Source organism: Medicago truncatula, chromosome 4 (assembly GCF_003473485.1).
Source record: "Medicago truncatula cultivar Jemalong A17 chromosome 4, MtrunA17r5.0-ANR, whole genome shotgun sequence".
In the NCBI taxonomy this organism is placed as follows: domain Eukaryota; kingdom Viridiplantae; phylum Streptophyta; class Magnoliopsida; order Fabales; family Fabaceae; genus Medicago; species Medicago truncatula.
In genome coordinates this window covers 44,757,351-44,777,192 of record NC_053045.1, presented here as the reverse complement: position 1 = coordinate 44,777,192, position 19,842 = coordinate 44,757,351, and the positions used below count along the sequence as shown (strand labels likewise).

Genomic DNA, 19,842 nt, shown 5'->3' with positions numbered 1-19,842 from the left:
AACTATATTCCCACTACATAAGGAAAGACATTTTTCGGGTCATTATCAAACTTATACAAAATTCTATCATCTGATGCTGATAAAATAGAAAATAATACCTTTTCTATTTAACGATGTTTAGTTTTTTTGAATAAGAAAAAGATATGCATAGTTTGTTACGATATAAAGGTGCAATATATATATATATATATATATATATATATATATGGGATAGGATCAAATGACACCATGGTGTCAAAATTAGTTTGACACCAAATCTTATCAATTCATTTCATTTAATCCAAAGGCTTAAAACTATCACCAAATTAATTAACATACATCAAATACTCCCTATCACCTAATTAAGAAACATATCTATTATCATTAATTCATAATCAAACAATACCTTCTTGTTTTTGGTAGATTCGAACCCTTTTTATTTTCCCCTAATTTTTTTCTTTTGGCCATAAGCACAAACTCAAACTTTATAATTTTTATAAAATCATGATAAATCTTAATTCAGTTAAACATGAGACACAACGAGTCCTCTAAAAAAAATTAGACCTATGAGTGACAAAATAATCTAATTAGCATGAACAATTCAAGAATCATTTGTCGAGCTTGTTGGTTTTTTTTTAATATAATTTAATTCATTATTAAAAAAATATGAGTATATGAGATAAAGACTAAGAAATATCATTGATGGTGATGATGACTCAAACAACCATAGGTATACGAGTTCAACCATTCATTTTATAAAAAAGTTTAGAAAAGAAGTTTGAGTATGATTATAGAAATCTGAAAAAATTTATAAATTTGGGGAAATAAAAAAGAGGAACAAATAAATTTGAGGAAATAAAAATGGAATGTTTGATTATAAATTAATGATGATAGATATTTTTCTTAATTAAGTGATAGAGAGTATTTGGTGTATATTAATTAATTTGGTGATAGTTTTAAGCCTTTGGATTAAATAAAATGAAGGGATGAGATTTGATGTCAAACTAATTTTGACACCATGGTGTCATTTGATCCTATATATATATATATATATATATATATATATATATATATATATATATATATATATATATATATATATATATATATATAAGATAGGCATAATTTTTTTAGGCATCTATACTTTTTTTGAAGAAAAGACATCTATAATTTTACTTTTAATTAAAATCAAAATTTTATAAAAATTATACGCATTAGCGTAACAAAAAAACAGACACACATAAAGTATTACTTTAAACGCTAATATGTGTGTCTGTATATTTGTGAGGTTGAAGAAAGAAAATAAAGATATTTTGTATCATTAAATGATAGCGTGAATAAAAATATTTGTGAGGTTGTTATGATTAAACAATATTTAAATTAAATATATAAGTTATAAAAAGATAATAAAATTTCTTTGAAAAAAAGCTAATTAAATTAAATGGAACCTCCTTTAAAAAATTAAATGAAACGGCTAAAAAAAGTTGAATGGAAGAAAAAACATATTGAAATATAATATTAGAAAATAAAAGAAAAGGTTCCCAACGTCAATTGAAGAGAGATGCTTGTGAAATAAATTGTAGAGAGGTAGTTTTTTGAAGTAGCATTCAACAACTTTTGGTCAAAGCTCATTCCATTCAATTTTATGCATTAAAAAGAGTACCTTTTTTAGTAAGTACTTAATTTATATTGTACTTGGCCTAACTTCTCCTTAAAAATATAGAGAAGTTGAAAAAAAAATCGGGTCAAAAGGTATCTTAATCTCCCACAACGGCAGTGTAAAAACAACTGAATTTGGGAGAAAAAAAATTAAAAAATAGTTAAAAAAAAAATTGGAAAATAGTCAAAAGTTTTTAAAAATATGAAAATTGAAAAATAGTTAGAAAAAAATCGGTGAGGTAGCACTCAACCAAGTAATACTAAAAAAAATTATATGCATTAGCGTAACAAAAAACAGACAGATGGATATAAAATATTTCTTTAAACGTTAATGTGTGTGTGTCTATATTCGCGAGGTTGAAGAAAGAAAATAAAAATATTTGGTATCATTTAATGACAGCGTGAATAAAAATATTTGTGAGGTTGTGATGATTAAACAATATTGAAATTAAATATATAAGTGATAAAAAGATAATAAAATTCTTTTGAAAAAAAGATAATAAAATTAAATGGAACGGTTCAAAAAAATAAAATAAAATAAAGTTAAATGAAAAGAAAATATATTGAAATATAATATTAAAAAATAAAAGAAAAGGTTTCCAGCGTGAGTTGAAAAGAGGTGTTTGTGAAATATTGTCGAGAAGTAGTTTTCTAAAGTAGCATTAATTCAACAACTTTTGACCAAAGTTCATTCCATTCAATTTTATGCATTAAAAAAAGTTTCCTTTCTAATAAGTACTTAATTGATATTGTGTTTGACCTAACTTCTCCTTAAAAATGTAGAGAAGTAAAAAAACCGGGTCAAACAGTATCTTAATCTCCCACAATGGCATTGTAGAAGCAACTGAATTTGGGAGAAAAAATTGGAAAATAGTTAAAAATAAAAAAATTGGAAAATGGTTAAAAAAAATCGGTGAGGTGGCACTCAACCAAGCAACACTAAAAAAAATTATATGCATCAGCGTAACAAAAACACAGACAGACGGACATAAAATATTACTCTAAACGTTAATGTGTGTGTAAATATTCGCGAGGTTGAAGAAAGGAAATAAAAGTATTTGGTATCATTAAATGACAGTGTGAATAAAAATATTTGTGAGGTTGTGATGATTAAACAATATTGAAATTAAAATAATTGGTAGTGTGTTTGACCTAACTTCTCCTTAAAAATGTAGAGAAGTTGGAAAAAAGCCGGGTTAAACGATACCTTAATCTCCCACAACGGCAATTTAAAAGCAACTGAATCTGGGTGAAAAAATTGAAAGATAGTTAAAAAAAATAAAAATTGAAAAATAGTTAAAAGTTATTAAAAATATAAAAATTATAAAATAATTAAAAAAATGGTGAAGGGAAAAATGGGAAATACACTCTAAAAATGATGAGGTGGCACCAACCACATCCCATCAACAGGAAATTACAAAAATGCCCCTCCTAAGGGCAAAATGGTAAAATCCTAAGGACTTATCTTTATAATATAGTAAGTAGATATAAATCTAAATTGTAAAAAAAAAAAAACTTATTTTTCTAAAAAATAAATTGGTGCATACTAGCCTATGGAGTTATTAATTAGATTTTGCTAATGTTAATTTTGTTTGACAATAATGGTTAGATTTTTTCTACTCACACCCTATATATTTCTGGTTACACCCGGTTTTTTTAAAAAGTTTTTGATAATACCAAAATTGTCCTTTAATATAAATTTTCTTAAAATCTTGATTTCATCCATTGTCACTCTAAAATTTCACTCTCTTTCACCCACCAACGATCAAACAATCCTGATGTTCAATTAATCTCTATGGAAGATTAAAGAGTGAATCAAAACATCTTTCATTCATACTCGATTGCATATAAATAAGTGAATTTTTTCTTCTTTTTCAATAACGCTGGTTTCAATTTTCTTCTTGTTGTTCAACTGCACTGTACGACAGTTTCAGGTTTACATTATTGAGGTTAACTTAAATTCAGTTTAAGTAGGTTCATGTAAACTCAGTTTACATGACCTACTTAAACTAAGTTTACATGTACATACTTAAATTGAGATTACGTAGAATCATTGAACAATGTTGAACTTTTAGATGTACACTTAAACTCAGTTTACATGATCTACTTAAACCGAGTTTACATGACATACTTAAACTGAGTTTAAGTATGTATACTTAAACTCAGTTTACACGAGCTACTTAAACTAAGTTTACGTGATCTACTTAAACTGAGTTTAAGTATGTACACTCAAACTTAGTTTACATGACCTACTTAAACTAAGTTTACATGTACATACTTAAACTGAGATTACGTAGAATCATTGAACAATGTTGAACTTTTAGATGTACACTTAAACTCAGTTTACATGACCTATTTAAACCGAGTTTACATGACCTACTTAAACTGAGTTTAAGTATGTATACTTAAACTCAGTTTACATGAGCTACTTAAACTAAGTTTACATGACCTACTTAAACTGAGTTTAAGTATGTATACTTAAACTCAGTTTACATGAGCTACTTAAACTAAGTTTACGTGATCTACTTAAACTGAGTTTAAGTATGTACACTCAAACTTAGTTTACATGACCTACTTAAACTAAGTTTACATGTACATACTTAAACTGAGATTACGTAGAATCATTGAACAATGTTGAACTTTTAAATGTACACTTAAATTCGGTTTACATTACCTACTTAAACTAAGTTTAAGTATGTACACTTAAACTCAGTTTACATGACCTACTTAAACTGAAGAGGGATTTTAGGGTGTAACTAAGAAAAAAGGAAGAGTCTTTTTGAAAATTAAATTTTATGAAAGGGTAATAGGGGTTTATATTATAGGGGTTTATATAATAAATTCATAGGGATTTACACAAGAAATTGCAAAAAATTTGGCCCGGAGCCCAGGCGAGTGCCCGGGGTCGCTGGGCCTTAAAACCGTCCCTGAATGTAAGTTTTTTTTTTTGTGTGTGAGGACTACATGGACACATGTCACAATCATGCGTGGGTGTACAAGTGGTACATGCCACTTAAGGTGGTCTATGCATCACTGCTCTACTAATGTGACAAAATCATCAACAAAACAAAAAGTTGGATATTGTTCTCTCATTGAGCTGAGAAATTACAAGACATTTAAGATGTAACCATTTGCATAAAATTTAATGAAAAATGTTAACTTGTGTTTTTAAGGCACAAATTAATAAATTAAAGATAGAAATTTTTTCTTCGAACTTGTATATTCAATGATGTAAAAGTTTAAGAATTTATTTTTTTAATACAAAATTTATTTAATATATTTTGCACGTGTTTGTAGCACTTTATATTTTTATGTCTGGGCTATGAAGCATTTCGAGGACATGTGTCTTCAGGCACTTGACCTTAACTATACCTCATCTCAATCTTATACTGACCTTAGCATCAAAGTGTTAACATCTTTTGCGAATTTCTTTCCCTTAAACAGTTGGACTGGAGGAATCCTCTGCATCAAAACTCTCCCTCCATCGCTTTTGGTTCTTCCTTGCACGAGTTTTCTCATCGGCTAACATTATCTGTGGTCTATTCAAATACACATGTCAACTGAACCATACTCACATAGACGTATTTATATTAATGGTACAAATATAGAAATGCATTTCTTTCAATTATATAATACTTTTTTTTTATTTAAAAATTTAATTTTTTTAACATGATTTTTGCCTTATTTAGATTTGGTCACCCCAAAGTTGATTTCCTATTTTCGCACGGCCACTAGTTTTCTTCATTAATTTTTAATTGTCTCATACGATTATACTACTATTTCAAGAACAACTAATGCAAGGAATGTGACAACCATTTCTTTTGAAATTCATCATTAAAAGAGCTTTTTCAAATAAGTTAATATTTGAACGCATTTAAATAAATCTTGTATGTATTTCTCCCATCTCAATTTTTAATTTTCTGTACATCCAATTAACTATCTCTTCTCTAGACTAATTATCCCTTCCCCGTGTCTTTGGAATCTAAACAAAGTGCTAGGTTCATATGAAAATTTGTATATTTTGTAAAAGCTTATAGTATATTATTATCTTTACGGATACACTATAGACTACTTTTTAAGTTAAGATCCTCACTATTTTAGTAAACGAGTTCTTGAATTCTATTAATTTTTTACTTGTTTATTTCTTTCATAAATGAGAATCTCCACTCATATTAAACTTATACTAAATTTCTTTCTTGACATGATCCACCTCTCCAAACCTGAAATACCACTTGAATCTTCAATTAAGGATTTGCTCCTCTATGTAATTTTAATAATGGCCAGAAGAAATGTTGAAAAAGGAGAAGTTGGGTAAAGTGACGGTGGAAAAGAACATGAAATTTCATTATTATTAATAATAATATATGTCATTTTCACACTAATATATCCCCATCATTATCAAACTTCTATATAAGCCAAGCATTCTTCAAAAGACTTTGTGTTCTTTTTGAAAACAACAAGAAGATCAGAGCTAATTCTCTTCTCAAAAACTTATATACTAATACCATATAAAAGTCTTTCTAACAAACGTTTTAGTAAAAAAATAAAAAATAAACAATTGAGTAATACTCAATCATATATGGCCTATGGGGATTCTATTATTACAAAATAACAACCTTTAAATTGAATATATTATTACAACAATAATGTCTTCCCATTACCATAGTATTAATTAATTAACCTAAATAATGGTTGGTTCTCAACAACACTAATAATCCAATAGGCAACAACAACACAAAACTACTAGGTACATATTTGTACAAAAACAGCACAATTGAAAGGAAGAAAGAAAAAAACCTTTTAACAAGAATGAAGAAAGGAACATTATATTACAATATACATAAATAAATAAATAAAAGTTACTTTTGGGTTAATGGAAGGAGCAACACGCCAACACCCTTTTCCATATACATGACTTCTTCTGCTTTACAATCCTTCAGTGAAACCTGGTTTTCTTTTGGGTGTAGAGCAGCATAGTACTGTGGAGGTGCTGCCACTGGAGGTGGTCCTTGATAAGGACATGTGTGGGACATATTCACAACAATAATTTAGTACTTCATAGTTAATTGACAATGTTCAAATTCAAGCAATTTTTTATGCAAAAGGGAAAACAAGTTATCAGCAACAAAACTAACTAATTTGGTTTATTTTCTTTTTCCAAATATTTTTTTTTATTTCCATGATACAAACAAAATTTAAAGATACTAGAAATTCAAAAGGGGGAGGAAGGAGGTGTAAATAAGCTTGTACCCTGGTAGACATATTTGATCTCACTCATAATCATATGTGAAGATTTGTTAGGCCTTTGCATACACATAGGGACACATATTAGGCCTTTGCATGTTACTACACTACACACACTACAACTTGGTTCTACTATAATTTACTTTTTGGTTATATATATATATATATATATATAATTGAGGACAATATTAATCAACCACCCTGGCTCCCTATAGAACAAGAAGAATAATAATGATTGAAAAAGTTTAGACTTTAGAGAGGGACTCTTCGCACATGGTTTGATACGATGGGATGAAAAGAACACTGGGATGCAACTTTAATTCTTTATCTTTGGAAGCTTCTTTACAAACAAGGGAAATAGGTCAACAAGCGTAAGTGATGGTTTCTCTTTTGCCCCTCACAAACGCGCAAATCATTTAGAAGATAACTCTGGAACAACATTTTTTGTGTTTTTAAAGGATTCGGGAGATAACTCTAGTGATTGTGTTTCATAATAAAGAGTAAATAAGGGGCCTGAAGAGCATATTATAAGTAGTAGGTCCAAACGAACACAAAAAAAAAAAAAGCAAATAGGTCAAGATGGTTGCTCTTTGGAAGCTTCTTTACAAACAAGGAAAATAGGTCAAGATGGTTTGCTCTCAAAAGTTGTATCAAAAGAGTTGTTCAAATATCATTACTCAATATGAAAACCGTTTGGAGATAACTCTCAAATGACACTTTTTGTAGTTTTAAAGGTTTTAGGAGATAACTTTTGAAAATTGTTTTTCAGGATAAAGAGCAAATAGAGGGGCCAAAAAAGCAACCTCAAAAAGTGTAGTAAGTAGTAGATCATACGAACACAAAAACTTAAGGCCCGATAAAGTAGAGCCGGTGTGCTTCTTGGCATTGATATAAACGTGTTGCTTCTTGCACCCTCTTTTCTTATACACATCCTTATTATTATTTCAAAATATTCTATTCAAAGTTTACTTTTGGAATATATATGTTTATTTTTCATTAAACACAAGAACAATTCCTGTAGTTTTTTTTTTTCCATACGATCCTATAGTTCATTTATCTCCATTGATTACATAATAAATTAACAATGCCGATGATCATGCTTTTATATATTTGTAAATTCGAAAGCCTTTGCCAAGTCTAATAATATTAGACTCTTTTAACTTGTACAGTTAGTGTTCTACCTTTGCATAGGCACCTTGTCATCTACATTTGATGTTCATTTAGATAATGTCAGTGCGTAAAGGATGAGCAGAATCAAGCATAGTTTAGTATAACCAAATCTTTTTCAAGTGCAATTGAGACTGCTTAACCATTTTAATGCAAATTGGGCGGAGGGATCATCCCTACTAAGCCACCTTGCTCAAACTTTCTCTAACATTTTAAAATTTAGCATCATTAGTGTTATGTGTGAGAAGTGCTTTTAGGTAGAGACCACACTATGTTACCTAGTCCACGTGGGTTGCACAGCCTAGAGACAGGGTTGAATACAAATGGAGAGGGGTCACTCTCACTCATATGATTGATAAAGAATTGGAGTTAATTGTACACCAGCAGTAGCATCTACAATTCTCCATTACCACATTTGTCACATAGGATGATACTAAAGCAAGGTCCAAAGATGAGAGTTATAATAGTAGCATCTCCAACAATAGTTCTTAAAATAGTCCATAAGTTCAATATATTTGGGGTAAGTGCGGTTAAAGAAGACTAAATATATCAGTTTTTGTGATGGTGGTATTTGGTATATTTGGCTCATAAGGAATAAAATAATCTTCTAAATATACCAAATACACACTATTGGAGCTGGTTTATGCATAGAGAGAGGACAAAGACACTAGCTTACAATTTTCCGGTGTGGCGTTTATTATCATTTTAATTCGACTTAGAGTACACCTTTTTTTTTGTTGAGAGAGAGAGGGAATTGGGGTACACATTGTCCTTCCATTTATTCACTTTGACTATTAAAAAAACAAGTTTTATCATCAGAGAAGAATGTAGTGAGAAAATATTTTAATATCAATGTCATGATGTTTTTGATTAAGATCACTTGTATGATCATGTTGGTGTGCTTACCTCAATGGTAAAAAAAACTCATTTTAAACTCTACGACCGTGACTCAATAGTTGGCATGCATGTAACTCTTTATTTTGATGTAATAATAGAGTACTCAAGTCAATTTCAGAGATTTTTTTATATATTAATTTTGATGAAGTTAACTAAAGAGTTATCTTAATAAGTTTAATGGGCATACCCTTACGGTACAGAACACTATTATCTCATGAGAGGCTACCATTTTATCATATTGTTGTATCCTTCAATTTCAAAATATCCTAAAAAAAAAAGTTTAATTGGACTTTTGGCCCCCTAAGTAATTTGTTGTTTTCATTTTGGTCCCATAACTCGTAAAATCAACATTTTGGTCCCTCTTGTTTTGCTCCGTTCGTCAATTTGGTCCCTTCCGTTAGTTTTTAATGTCTAAATTTTTTGATTTGATTTTAACCATTTGATTGCATGTCCATTATATTTAACAGTGAACCGTCAACACCTAATATTTTTCACTAATCATCTTCTCTCTTCTTCTTGTTCATCATCTTCAACATAATTAATCTTCATCAACACCATCATTTATTCCAGATCTCTCTCTAAACCCACTCATCTCTCCAACCCACGCACCAAACCACACCACACTGTCCTCTCCAAACCCACCCACCAAAACACGGAGGGAGATATGTGAGAGACTCGAGTGGGAAAGAGAAAGAGAAGATGAAGAGATGTTTAAAGAGGGAAAAAACGTCAGTTGCTGTTTGACAACGCAGTGGTTGTGTGAGAACGGTGGTGGCCGTTGTGGCCGTTGTTTGTAGAGGAAGGATTGGTTTCCGTCTTACTGAACTACATTGCATTATTTGACTTTTTTTCCCTGTTTAAATTAAAATTAAACAATTCTGAGTTTTCATTTTGTTGTTGTACGACAATACTAGATTTGGATTTGGTTATTGATTTTGATCTGGATTTGTCATCTTTGTGTTTCATGATTCAGATTTTGGATTCAACGTAAGGAGAATTTGTGGTTGTTATTGATTTGGAGTGGAACTGGATTTTGAAATTTTTCTTCTTTTTCCTTAAACTGACTATGTGTTTGATAATGGAGATGAGTTTTAATTGAATTAGTGATGTTTGTAATTGATAGAAATCCATGGTGATGATGTTGTTGATGGTTGATGTTTCTGAATTTTTCTGGGTAAATGATGAAGATGATGATGGTGTTGTTGAATGTGATCTTGAAGATGATGAACAAGAGTGAGGAAGGAGATGAAGAAAGAGAAAAATAATTACCTGTTGTTGACTTACCGTAAGATAAAATACACCTGCGTAATCCAATGGTCATCTTTTAAAAAAAATATCAAACAGTTTACATTAAAATAATTAATAGGACCTATGGTGGACCACTCTTAATGTTGGTCTATCATAAACATTTAGGGTTAAAGTTGACCGTCAGGGACCTCTTTGATTAACGGAGCAAACGTTGAGGAACCAAAATGTTTGATTTTATGAGTTATGGAACTAAAATGAAAACAACAATTTACCTAGGTGACCAAAAGTCCAATTAAGCCCATAAAAAAAAGTAGAGTAATGTGAGAATTTCTATTTGATATCACTAGACATATATATCCTACAAATCCTATTTCAATTGAGAGACTAATTTTTTTTTCCAATGAAGAGAGACTAATTTTTTTGGATGTAATAATATTGGCATTATATATTTAAAAAATACAACATAAGAAAACAACATTTATTGAGCATATATTAGTCCAAAATTAACATAATCACAGCATTAATTAATCACAATCCTTGTGAATGTGAACCTTTGTTTACCACTTTAGGATCCTGGCCCCCAGGAACCGCAGCCGGTCTCATATCATTGCTGAATACCGGAGAAACCCCATGTTGATACTGTGGTGCGTGGACCATGCCTCCCGGCGTAGTATAGTAAACATGTCTCCCACTTGAACTATCATACGCCACTTGCGCATATCCAGCAGCTCCCGCATTTTCCGCTACAACAGCTGGCCTAACTAAGCCGTATCCTTCCTGATAAGCCGAAGGATTGACTGGCTGAGCCGCCGACGACGACGAAAATGCAACATTCTGAGGCGGAATGCCGCCGTACACCGGTTGTTCCCGGTATCCATCAGAAGCCATTCTTTGCACTGCGTAGTACCCCTGCGCTGTCGGTGGACGCATCATCTGTGCTGTCTGATAGAATGTTCCCGGCGGCGGCATCATGTAAACATGCTGATCCCCTCCACCGGAAGTGTTCATCCCTGTCACAGGAAAAGCTTCGCCGGAAAATTGTTTATCCGGCCAGTAACCTGCAGGATGATGAACTGTTACTGGCGAATTAGACCGAGGAATATTCTCCGGCATCTTCTGTACGTAATAATCACCGCCGGGAGCGGCGGCGTAACCACCTGTAACACCATCCGAACTTCTCCGATATAGAGACTGCTCACTCTCAGAAACCTGCAAACGCTGTAACTGTCTCTGAATCTCTACACTCTCATCGGTAGATCCACGTGGTGGATAGTCCGGTTGTGGAGCAACAAGATCCGGCACAGGATCGTGATACTTGGCAGTCACAGCAGCATACGAAGGTTGAATCGGTTGAGCTAGGGTTTTATTCTCAATACCAAAGAGAAAATCAACTTTGGAATTAGGTTTAAGTGGATCAGGTTGAGAAGCCGAAACCGAACCCGAATTCGGAGCGATGAATATAAAAAGCCTCATTCTCACAGGTTTTGAAGAAGGACGATAGAGACGATCATACTCATGCATCATATGTTCAAGATCATCTTCAGTAGTAACAGAGATAAGAGCATCAAGTTCTTCTCCCGGAAGCTGATACTTGAAGCTTATATCTTGTTGAAGTGCGTCGCAGAGAGTTGAAAGCTTCGAGAGAAAGGCTTGAAACTTGATGCTGCGGTCGACGGCGAGTATTTTGGTGTCGCCGCCGATGTAGGAAAGCTGGTTGTCGTGGCTGCGTGGTTGGATTTTTCCGCCGTAACTGCACATGAATTTTGCTTTGTAGTTTTGTTGGTCCTCCCATGAAGAAGGATTTTCGAAATCGATTTCTCGTGAAAGCGGTGATGAGTTACCGGAATCTGGATATGACGGTGGATATTGATAGGTCTCCATATATTGAAAAGTGAAGAGTGATAGTAATAATAAGTGTGCAACAAGTTTTTGCTTTATGCTTCTTTAATGGAGACCCCGCGAAAAAGAAAGAGAAAGAAAAAAGAGACGTTTTGCTGCATGATTAATTTTTAATATTTTTTATTGAGGTTTTTGTAAGGGGTGTTTGAGGGAACACGTGGGTTGAAAATATGGTTGGAAGCGCGTTGGTGATGGCGAGGATAATAACATAACATTTTGTGTGTATCCTGGTGGAAAAGGAGCAGCTGGACATATTGGTGGTAGGGTCAAGGGGACCCACATGGGATTGATTAAAGAGTGTGGGAAGGGATAAGAGTAGAGAGTTTGATTCATTGTGTTGTTGACTTGTATTGTATGTAATGTAAATGTAGATCAGACTCTATTCTAAGGTTGGTTGAATTATGAGGCAGGGCATCTTTTGTTTGTTTGCACTTGCATGTATGTAGATAGCTCATGTGAAATATTTACTGGTCATTTTTGGTACTACATACATGTTCAATGTATTTTTCATTTTTCTGAAACAGAAAAATATAAGTTTCTATCAAGCTATTATCGACTGCGATTTTGTGGAAGCGCCGAAGCCAAAACATATGTTTGTATTTATTTGGCTTTAAATCTTCGGTGGATAAGGAAAGTGATTTTTGGGGATGTATTTGTGATTAGAAATGTCTTGTGTATTCCGCACTCACTTGGTTCCATTCCAATCCTCATAATTGAAATTGTACCCTTTAAGGTTGGCATCCAATTACCAAGTAGCATATGAATATGCTTATTTGGCAAGTTACAACAATTTTTTACAAAGATTCATAATAAAGTAAGAAAGATATGATGGACTAAATAATAGAGAAGCAATATAATATAGTGGAGCGACATACTAAATTAAAACGTTAACATCCAGCATGGAGAAACTCAATTTTTAAATAGATGTTTAGGTAGGAGCTAATCTGTTCAGGTTTATTTTTCAAGAGACTAAAACTTGTATTTTTTGTTTTTGTGGAGGGCGAAAATGGATCTGAATTTTGTGAGGAACTAAAATCAGTCTTCATTCTAAAGTTAAACCTCCTTACTCCTTAGACAATCTGTTTGTTACATGTGAGATGACAGATTCTCTTAAACTTTCCCAGTATGTTTGACTGCGTTACCGCACCGGGTCATCTGATTGCCTACATAATTATATTTTACTTGGTTCAACTACTATTTACCATAAATATTTCTAGCAGATACTAAATGTTAGCTGAAAGGCTTTAGAACTGTGTAAAATCTGAAACAGTCACGTTAGATTTCGTATGAGTCATCTTCAAATAGTAATGAATATATGTTCAGCAGTTCAATGTTTAAATGGCACTAGACACATGCATGTAGCAAAACTAAACCCCCTGTTTCTCGACATTCTCATCCACAGCATCACTAGGCTTGTCCAGCCCTGAAGGTATCTTGCCCGGATAGTTAGTTGTTGATGCTTCTGATCCTATCATACTGGACGAAAAGCATAAATTAAACAAATTATGATCGAAAATAGAGTTTATATTTTGAAAGGGTCATATAGGGTGTATTTGCATACTCACTTTCTATCCACAAGGACCATGGAGCGAAGCTCACAATTGGCAAAGCTGCAAAGGTATGCCAAATAAGTCAATCATTTACTTCAATATATAAACTGACGAATAGCTCCCTCTAACAGTTGCAGGAACTTGATCCCACACTAAAGAATGTAAAGCACTGAATAAAACTGAGCGCTGCTACATAAGAAACAAAAACTCATGCCTCACATAACAAGAGAAGCGAAACACAAATTACTAGGTCGGAGGCACGGGGTATTGAGAGCTTACTGCTTGGATATTTCTTTCTTCACCAAGGGGTGGCAATCATTTCCAAATGTAGTTAGAGTGTGAAACAAGAATCCACTATGTGTCACAATCGCTATCTCCTTCTCTTTTCGTGTCCACAACCTGAGTTCAAGTGAAAAACAAAAGTAATGAGAAGTCGAAAAAGCAATAGAATCTTTTTTCTGGCCATATAACTATATGAATCTTCAACTAATGAAAGTAACTGAACATCTGAATTAGTGCCAATATATCAGTTCTAATAATCACAAAAGAGCAATACAAGTTACAACAACTAGATATCTAGTTCTTTATCACAGCATAAGACAGAAAAGTAGTCACCCCCAATGAATAAACGATGGCTTGCTGAAATATCAGATGAATAAATAAACAAATTAAATTATCTTCCAACATTATTGGTCACAATTGAGCACAGCAAAGGCTCAATTGCATAACACACAGCTTGCTATATCTAGTAAGCTTGGGTAAAATGCTGAAATTTGAAATAAATTTCAGTGAAGTTGATCTCATCACCCTTCCTGTTGGAAAGAGTCATACATATTGGCTGTTGATTTTGGTTGGATTGTGGGAACCATGGACGGAAGGAAGTAAAGGGGGGCTTCTAGAACAACTGTTCTGAATGTGTGAAATATCAATTTTGTGTTGGATGAAATCTTATACAATCAGGCTGACATTATATCTGTATTAACTTGTTAATTAATATATTAAATCCAATTTTAGTGTTTCTCACATGCAGTATTAACAGGGACAGAATAAAGTAATGTAAAATAGGGGTGCTCGCTACCCACAAACAACCAAAAAGTGAACATACCAGTTCAAGAACTCCACCCCCCTAGCTGCCAGTTCCTCCTTTGTCTCTCTTACATTATCCTTCCACCAAACATCCTCATCACTGTCTATCTGAAACGAACACTTGAAGAGACTAATATAAACTCAAAGGCAACAGTTAAATGTTGGCTAAACTTTATACAGCGAAAGAAATGAATAAGTTATAAGCTATAAGCTATCTTCTATAAAATCATAAACCACAAGCATTCAGGCACTTGAAGTATAAGCACTTGCCAGTGAAAAATCAACAGCAGGAAAAAGGAACTGGTACTCGCTAACACTTCTTCTTTTGTCACAGGGATGAACTCCCTGCATGAGGAACAATGTGGAGAAAATTGTAAGGTCCATATCCATAAGTCAATGTTAATATCAAGACTAAGGAACCCTATTTGCTCATAAAAGATAAACTTCTGTTAATTTTGTAGTTGGAAAAAAGAAAATAAAGAAGCAGCAAATATATGAATTGATTGCATCCTTTTTCCTTTATTACTAATGTATATACACCTGAGCTTTAAATTTATTGTCATTTTCTCATTCAACATTTCTATCCTTCAATCGTTCAGTCACCTGTAAAATTTGTTCGATACTGTTTAATAATCACTCTTCACACCATCCTACTGATTATTCATAGTTGATCCACTACGACGCACAGAACTTTTAAGTTTTAAATGGTTTCTGTACTCACACTGGGAAAGAATGAGGTACAGGTACTTGATACACATGATTAAGTATTCAATGCTTTTCTCCCTTTTCTTTTCAAATTTTGCTATCAAATTCTTTTGGGTTTATCCCGGTCAATTAACTGTGAATTACATGATAAAGTCTATTAACTGTGGAGTGATAAAATTCTTAATTTTCCCCTTCTCCTGAAAAGTAAAATTGCAACTGTTGGGCAGGTAGAAGAATCTATCTTAACAGTTAAAAGATTGGTATGATCAAGACACACAACCTGTCATCCTGAGATGAGGATTGAACTTCTTAATTAACTCTACCACATGTAACAACATAACTACTCTTCTGAAACAGGTAAAAATATGTTCAGAATGTAGATTTGCATACCAAATGTTCACGGCAAAGTTCGCCAGCAACAATTGGTGGGCAATTATGACTTGAAATTGCACCATGGAAGCTATTTCCAGCATTTGCCACCATAAGAGGCAGCACATCCGTTTTATCATCAGTGTATCCCTCCCCACCAAATACCCCAACAGCTGTTTGCAAGGTCCTGAAGCCATAATATATATGAAACAATTAAAGACTGTATTTTGCCTCAACACGGTTACAAAGTTATTGTCAAAAACACAATAAATCTTGAGTACCTTTGGGATCCCAAATTTAATCCTGAGGAAATAAAAAACACAACAGGGATAGGATCTAAAAGTGACACCTACAACAACGTTGATTACTGACAAAGCACACCTTTCTCTTGTTAAAACTAGATTGAAAAAACAAGATAAATAAAAATGCTTAATATTTTCCATATTAAAATGGTGGGAAATGAAAGATGGTAATAGGAAAAGAATAGAAGTGTGGGAGCATACGAATGCAAGAACCGTATGGATAGAAGAAGGTAATTGCAAGCATTGATGCTTAATCATTACTTTTGGCAACAAAAAGGGCTGAATACGCTATTGTATTAATCCAACACAGCGCATCAGTGACACTAGCTCATTGCCTTTTCTTTCTTTTTCATTCAACCTGGTTACCTGGTTAATATGAAATGCTAAATTGAAACAAAACCCAGAGAAATTTGACTCGAAGCAACTAAGAAAACGAACACAGACTCTTTGAGACTGTGTGTAATACCAGATTGGCACCGAACAGCGCACGGGGTTAGTAATCAATATTGTTACATTGGGTATCTAAAAGTGACACCTACACAAATCTGGTACTCAAAAGAAAAAGCTGATGATAACGAAATAACAAGGAATCGCTTTGACAAGTTGGTGTTAAAGAGGCATATGATGTAAAGAAAAAGCTGGTGTGAGGTGTTAAGTACATGTTAAAATTATTAGTAACAGTCAACTAGATTACCTACATGAAATACAACAAAAACCAAGCTCGGCTTAGTGGGATTTTCTATAGGTAATCTTAGTTGAAAAATTTCAATGTTTACAGTGTAGAAAGCAATGATGTCAAAGAAGGATTCCAAGTCCAAGCAAGCAATCTAGTTGACAAATTTCACATTGTCATTACATATGTGTAAGCAGTGCTTTTAAATAGCCATTATAGTAGCACTATAGTGTAGTGGAATTTGAACAAACTGCTCTTGTTCTGCGCTACATGATTTAGTACAAAACGTTGCAACACACTGACTATGGCACTGTTGCATATCGGAATTTGAACAAACTGTTGCAAACCATGATTGGATTACTTTCGATTCAAGAACCATATTTTCATATAATCCAAACACATTAAATGAAACATATGCTGGAAAAACATTTATATGACATCTAAATTCCAATAAGTTTGGAATATGTTCCAAAAGACTATTTGCATGATCAAATACGAATAAAATTGTGAATACATCCACCAAAGTCAACTTTCAAATTAAACTTGAACCAGACAAGACGAGTAATACATAAACATACGAGAAATTAAACTTGAACCACGCAATGATGTAACAAAAACATAGAAATAAAAAATACAACAGGGATATGATCTAAAACTGACACCTGCAAAAATGTTGATTACAGACTAAGCAAACCTTTCTCATGTTAAAAACTAGATTGAAAAAACAAGATGAACAAAAATGCTTAATATTTTTTTATATTAAATTGGTGGAAAATGAAAGATGATAATAGGAAAAGGATAGAAGTGTAAGAGCATACGAATGCAAGAACCGTATGGGTAGAAGAACGTAATTGCAAGCATTGATGCTTAATCATTACTTTCAGCAACAAAAAGGGTTGAATACGCTATAGTATTAATCTAACACAGAGCATCAGTGATGCTAACTTATTGTCTTTTTTTTTCTTTCTTTTCCATTCAACATGGTTAATTTGAAATGCTAAATTGAAACAAAATCAAGAGAAACTTGATTCCAAGCAACTAAGAAAATGAAATAAGTCTCATCGAGAATGTGTGTTATACAAGATTGGTACCGAACGACTCACGGTGTTATTAAACAACATTGTTACTTTTGTTCTCTAAAAGTGACATCTACACCAATTGAGACTCAAAAGTCACAGCTTGTGATAACTTAATAACAAGCAAATCACTTTCTTAAGTCAGTGTTAGGACAATATGAAGTAAAGAAAAGCCAGAAATGAGATGTTAAGTACATGTTAACATTGTGGGATATATAGGGTTGACTTGGTAGCTGGCCGGGGTGGGAGAGTTAAGAAGTGGAGTGATAACTGATAAGGGTGGTCTCAGGTTCCATTTCACCTCCAACAAATACGAACAAATTAACATACTAACATTGGCTATTTAAAAAAAAAAAAAAAAAAAAAAAACGAGCGCATGTTAGCATTATTAGTCAACTAGATTGCCTACATGAAATTGCTAAACAGTATTGTCAATTTAGTAAGAGAGATTGTGGATTTACACACATCAGACACATTTGTTCCGGAATATGACTGCAAGAATTTTAATGCTTACAGTGTACAGAGGCGTACAAAGCGATGATGTCAAACAAGGATTCCAAGCAGGCAATCTAGTTGACAATTTAACATTGCATATGTGTGAGTAATTGATATTCTACTTGCGAGTAATTTATATCACATCTAACTCAAAAATTCCAACAAGTTTGGAATATATTCTGAAAGATTACTTGCGAATCAAATATGAAAAAATTGTGAATCCATGCACCAAAGTGAAGTTTCAAATTCAAGTTGGAGCAACCACACAAGACGAGCAATACATAAACATAGGAGGAATTCATTAATGAATCAAGAGAGTAAAATGAGCAATTAGATAAGTAGAATAATCGAACCTCATCAAAGGAGAAGCGATGACGAGATCGATCTTGTTAATTAATCCGGAGGAATGAACATGTTTACGCAAATTATCAACCTGTTCCCATCCAAGAGGAGTAAGATGGGCATCAAAATAATCAGGATTCAAATACGCTTTGTAGTTTTTGTCTCCTTCCACATTGTGGATCCCTTGAGCGTGTCTCACAAGGTGAATCGTTTTGCAACGATGTAACGGAAACAAACACGTGCCGGCACCGCAATCCATATTGTTCTGAATCTGATAAACACAGAGTCAACGGTTGAATTAGGAACGAATAAACGAATATCAGAATTGAAGAAGGTGCACGCAACGTAACGTACCGTAGCAGTAGCAGATCGAGAGAGAGAGAAAGCGGGAACAGGAAGAATCTTTGTGGTGTGTGAGTGACGAGGGAGTGCGTTGTATTTTATTTTATTAATATTAATTGTTATTTTTGTTGTCTGTTCTTGCTTGTTCCTTCGCTCTTGATACTTCTGAGAGCGGGTACAGTGCAGGTTGTCAACTTGTTTGTTTGTTTGTTACTCGGATTTATATCCATTTTCCATTAAATTCACGTTACGTTACATTTCATATGTATGCATTCTTAGCCAACTAAATTATTGGGGCACCACACAGATCCTATTCCAGATATTTTCTTTATCTTGTCTTGCAGTAATTATAAGAATTTAATTGGTATCTTAACTAATATACACAGCATACAATTAGAGGATTAAATATATTTTTGTTTTTTTATTTGATCCATACAAAAATTGCACTGTTTAGTGGTTATCAAATTTATATTTATGCAAAATGTTTTAGTTTATCTTTTATTTTGTGTTGTTAAGTTTACATATTTTCTTTTAGATAATTCTAATATAATCACAAACATAAATTCAAATCATTTAGGCGCACATACAACAATATATATTAACAAATATTTTCAATAATAATAACAATAAATTAATTTTATTTTCTTTTTTACTTACTTTTATTGTATCTGTGTCTAAACCAAACATATTTGTGGTTGTGACCACACAATAATTGCTCTTTCTTTACGCGGTGTAGAATGATGTGACATGTCAATTTGATTTGACAAGTCGCTTTTTAATGTTTGTTTATGTAGTAGGATATTTTTAGT

The 19,842-nt window shown here is 32.8% G+C and overlaps 2 protein-coding genes across 2 annotated transcripts; both read right to left on the bottom strand.

Annotated features, from left to right (window-relative positions):
* Positions 1 to 10,597: 10,597 nt before the first annotated feature.
* Positions 10,598 to 12,414, bottom strand: LOC11413349 (uncharacterized). The gene has a single exon (XM_003608296.4). The coding sequence runs from the start codon at positions 12,073 to 12,075 to the stop codon at positions 10,723 to 10,725; it is 1,353 nt and encodes a 450-aa protein (XP_003608344.2). The 5' UTR covers positions 12,076 to 12,414; the 3' UTR covers positions 10,598 to 10,722.
* Positions 12,415 to 13,344: 930 nt separating this feature from the next.
* On the bottom strand, positions 13,345 to 19,246 carry LOC11409268 (phosphoglycerate mutase-like protein 1). The gene is made up of 8 exons (XM_003608295.4): positions 19,046 to 19,246; positions 18,703 to 18,962; positions 15,825 to 15,990; positions 15,000 to 15,074; positions 14,749 to 14,837; positions 13,923 to 14,042; positions 13,659 to 13,703; positions 13,345 to 13,569 (listed from the first exon to the last, which is right to left on the bottom strand). The coding sequence occupies exons 2-8, from the start codon at positions 18,948 to 18,950 to the stop codon at positions 13,461 to 13,463; spliced, it is 852 nt and encodes a 283-aa protein (XP_003608343.1). The 5' UTR covers positions 18,951 to 18,962; positions 19,046 to 19,246; the 3' UTR covers positions 13,345 to 13,460.
* Between the last annotated feature and the right edge of the window lie 596 nt (positions 19,247 to 19,842).

What these genes read in the sequence shown, in the direction of transcription:
- LOC11409268 (XM_003608295.4), bottom strand. Translation starts at nt 18,950, where the DNA reads ATGGATTGCGGTGCCGGCACGTGTTTGTTTCCGTTACATCGTTGCAAA. An exon ending in AACTTTGCCGTGAACATTTG is followed by an intron (nt 15,075 to 15,824) that starts GTATGCAAATCT and finishes TTCCTCATGCAG; the next exon opens with GGAGTTCATCCCTGTGACAA. An exon ending in ATGGTCCTTGTGGATAGAAA is followed by an intron (nt 13,570 to 13,658) that starts GTGAGTATGCAA and finishes CTTTTCGTCCAG; the next exon opens with TATGATAGGATCAGAAGCAT.
- LOC11413349 (XM_003608296.4), bottom strand. Translation starts at nt 12,075, where the DNA reads ATGGAGACCTATCAATATCCACCGTCATATCCAGATTCCGGTAACTCA.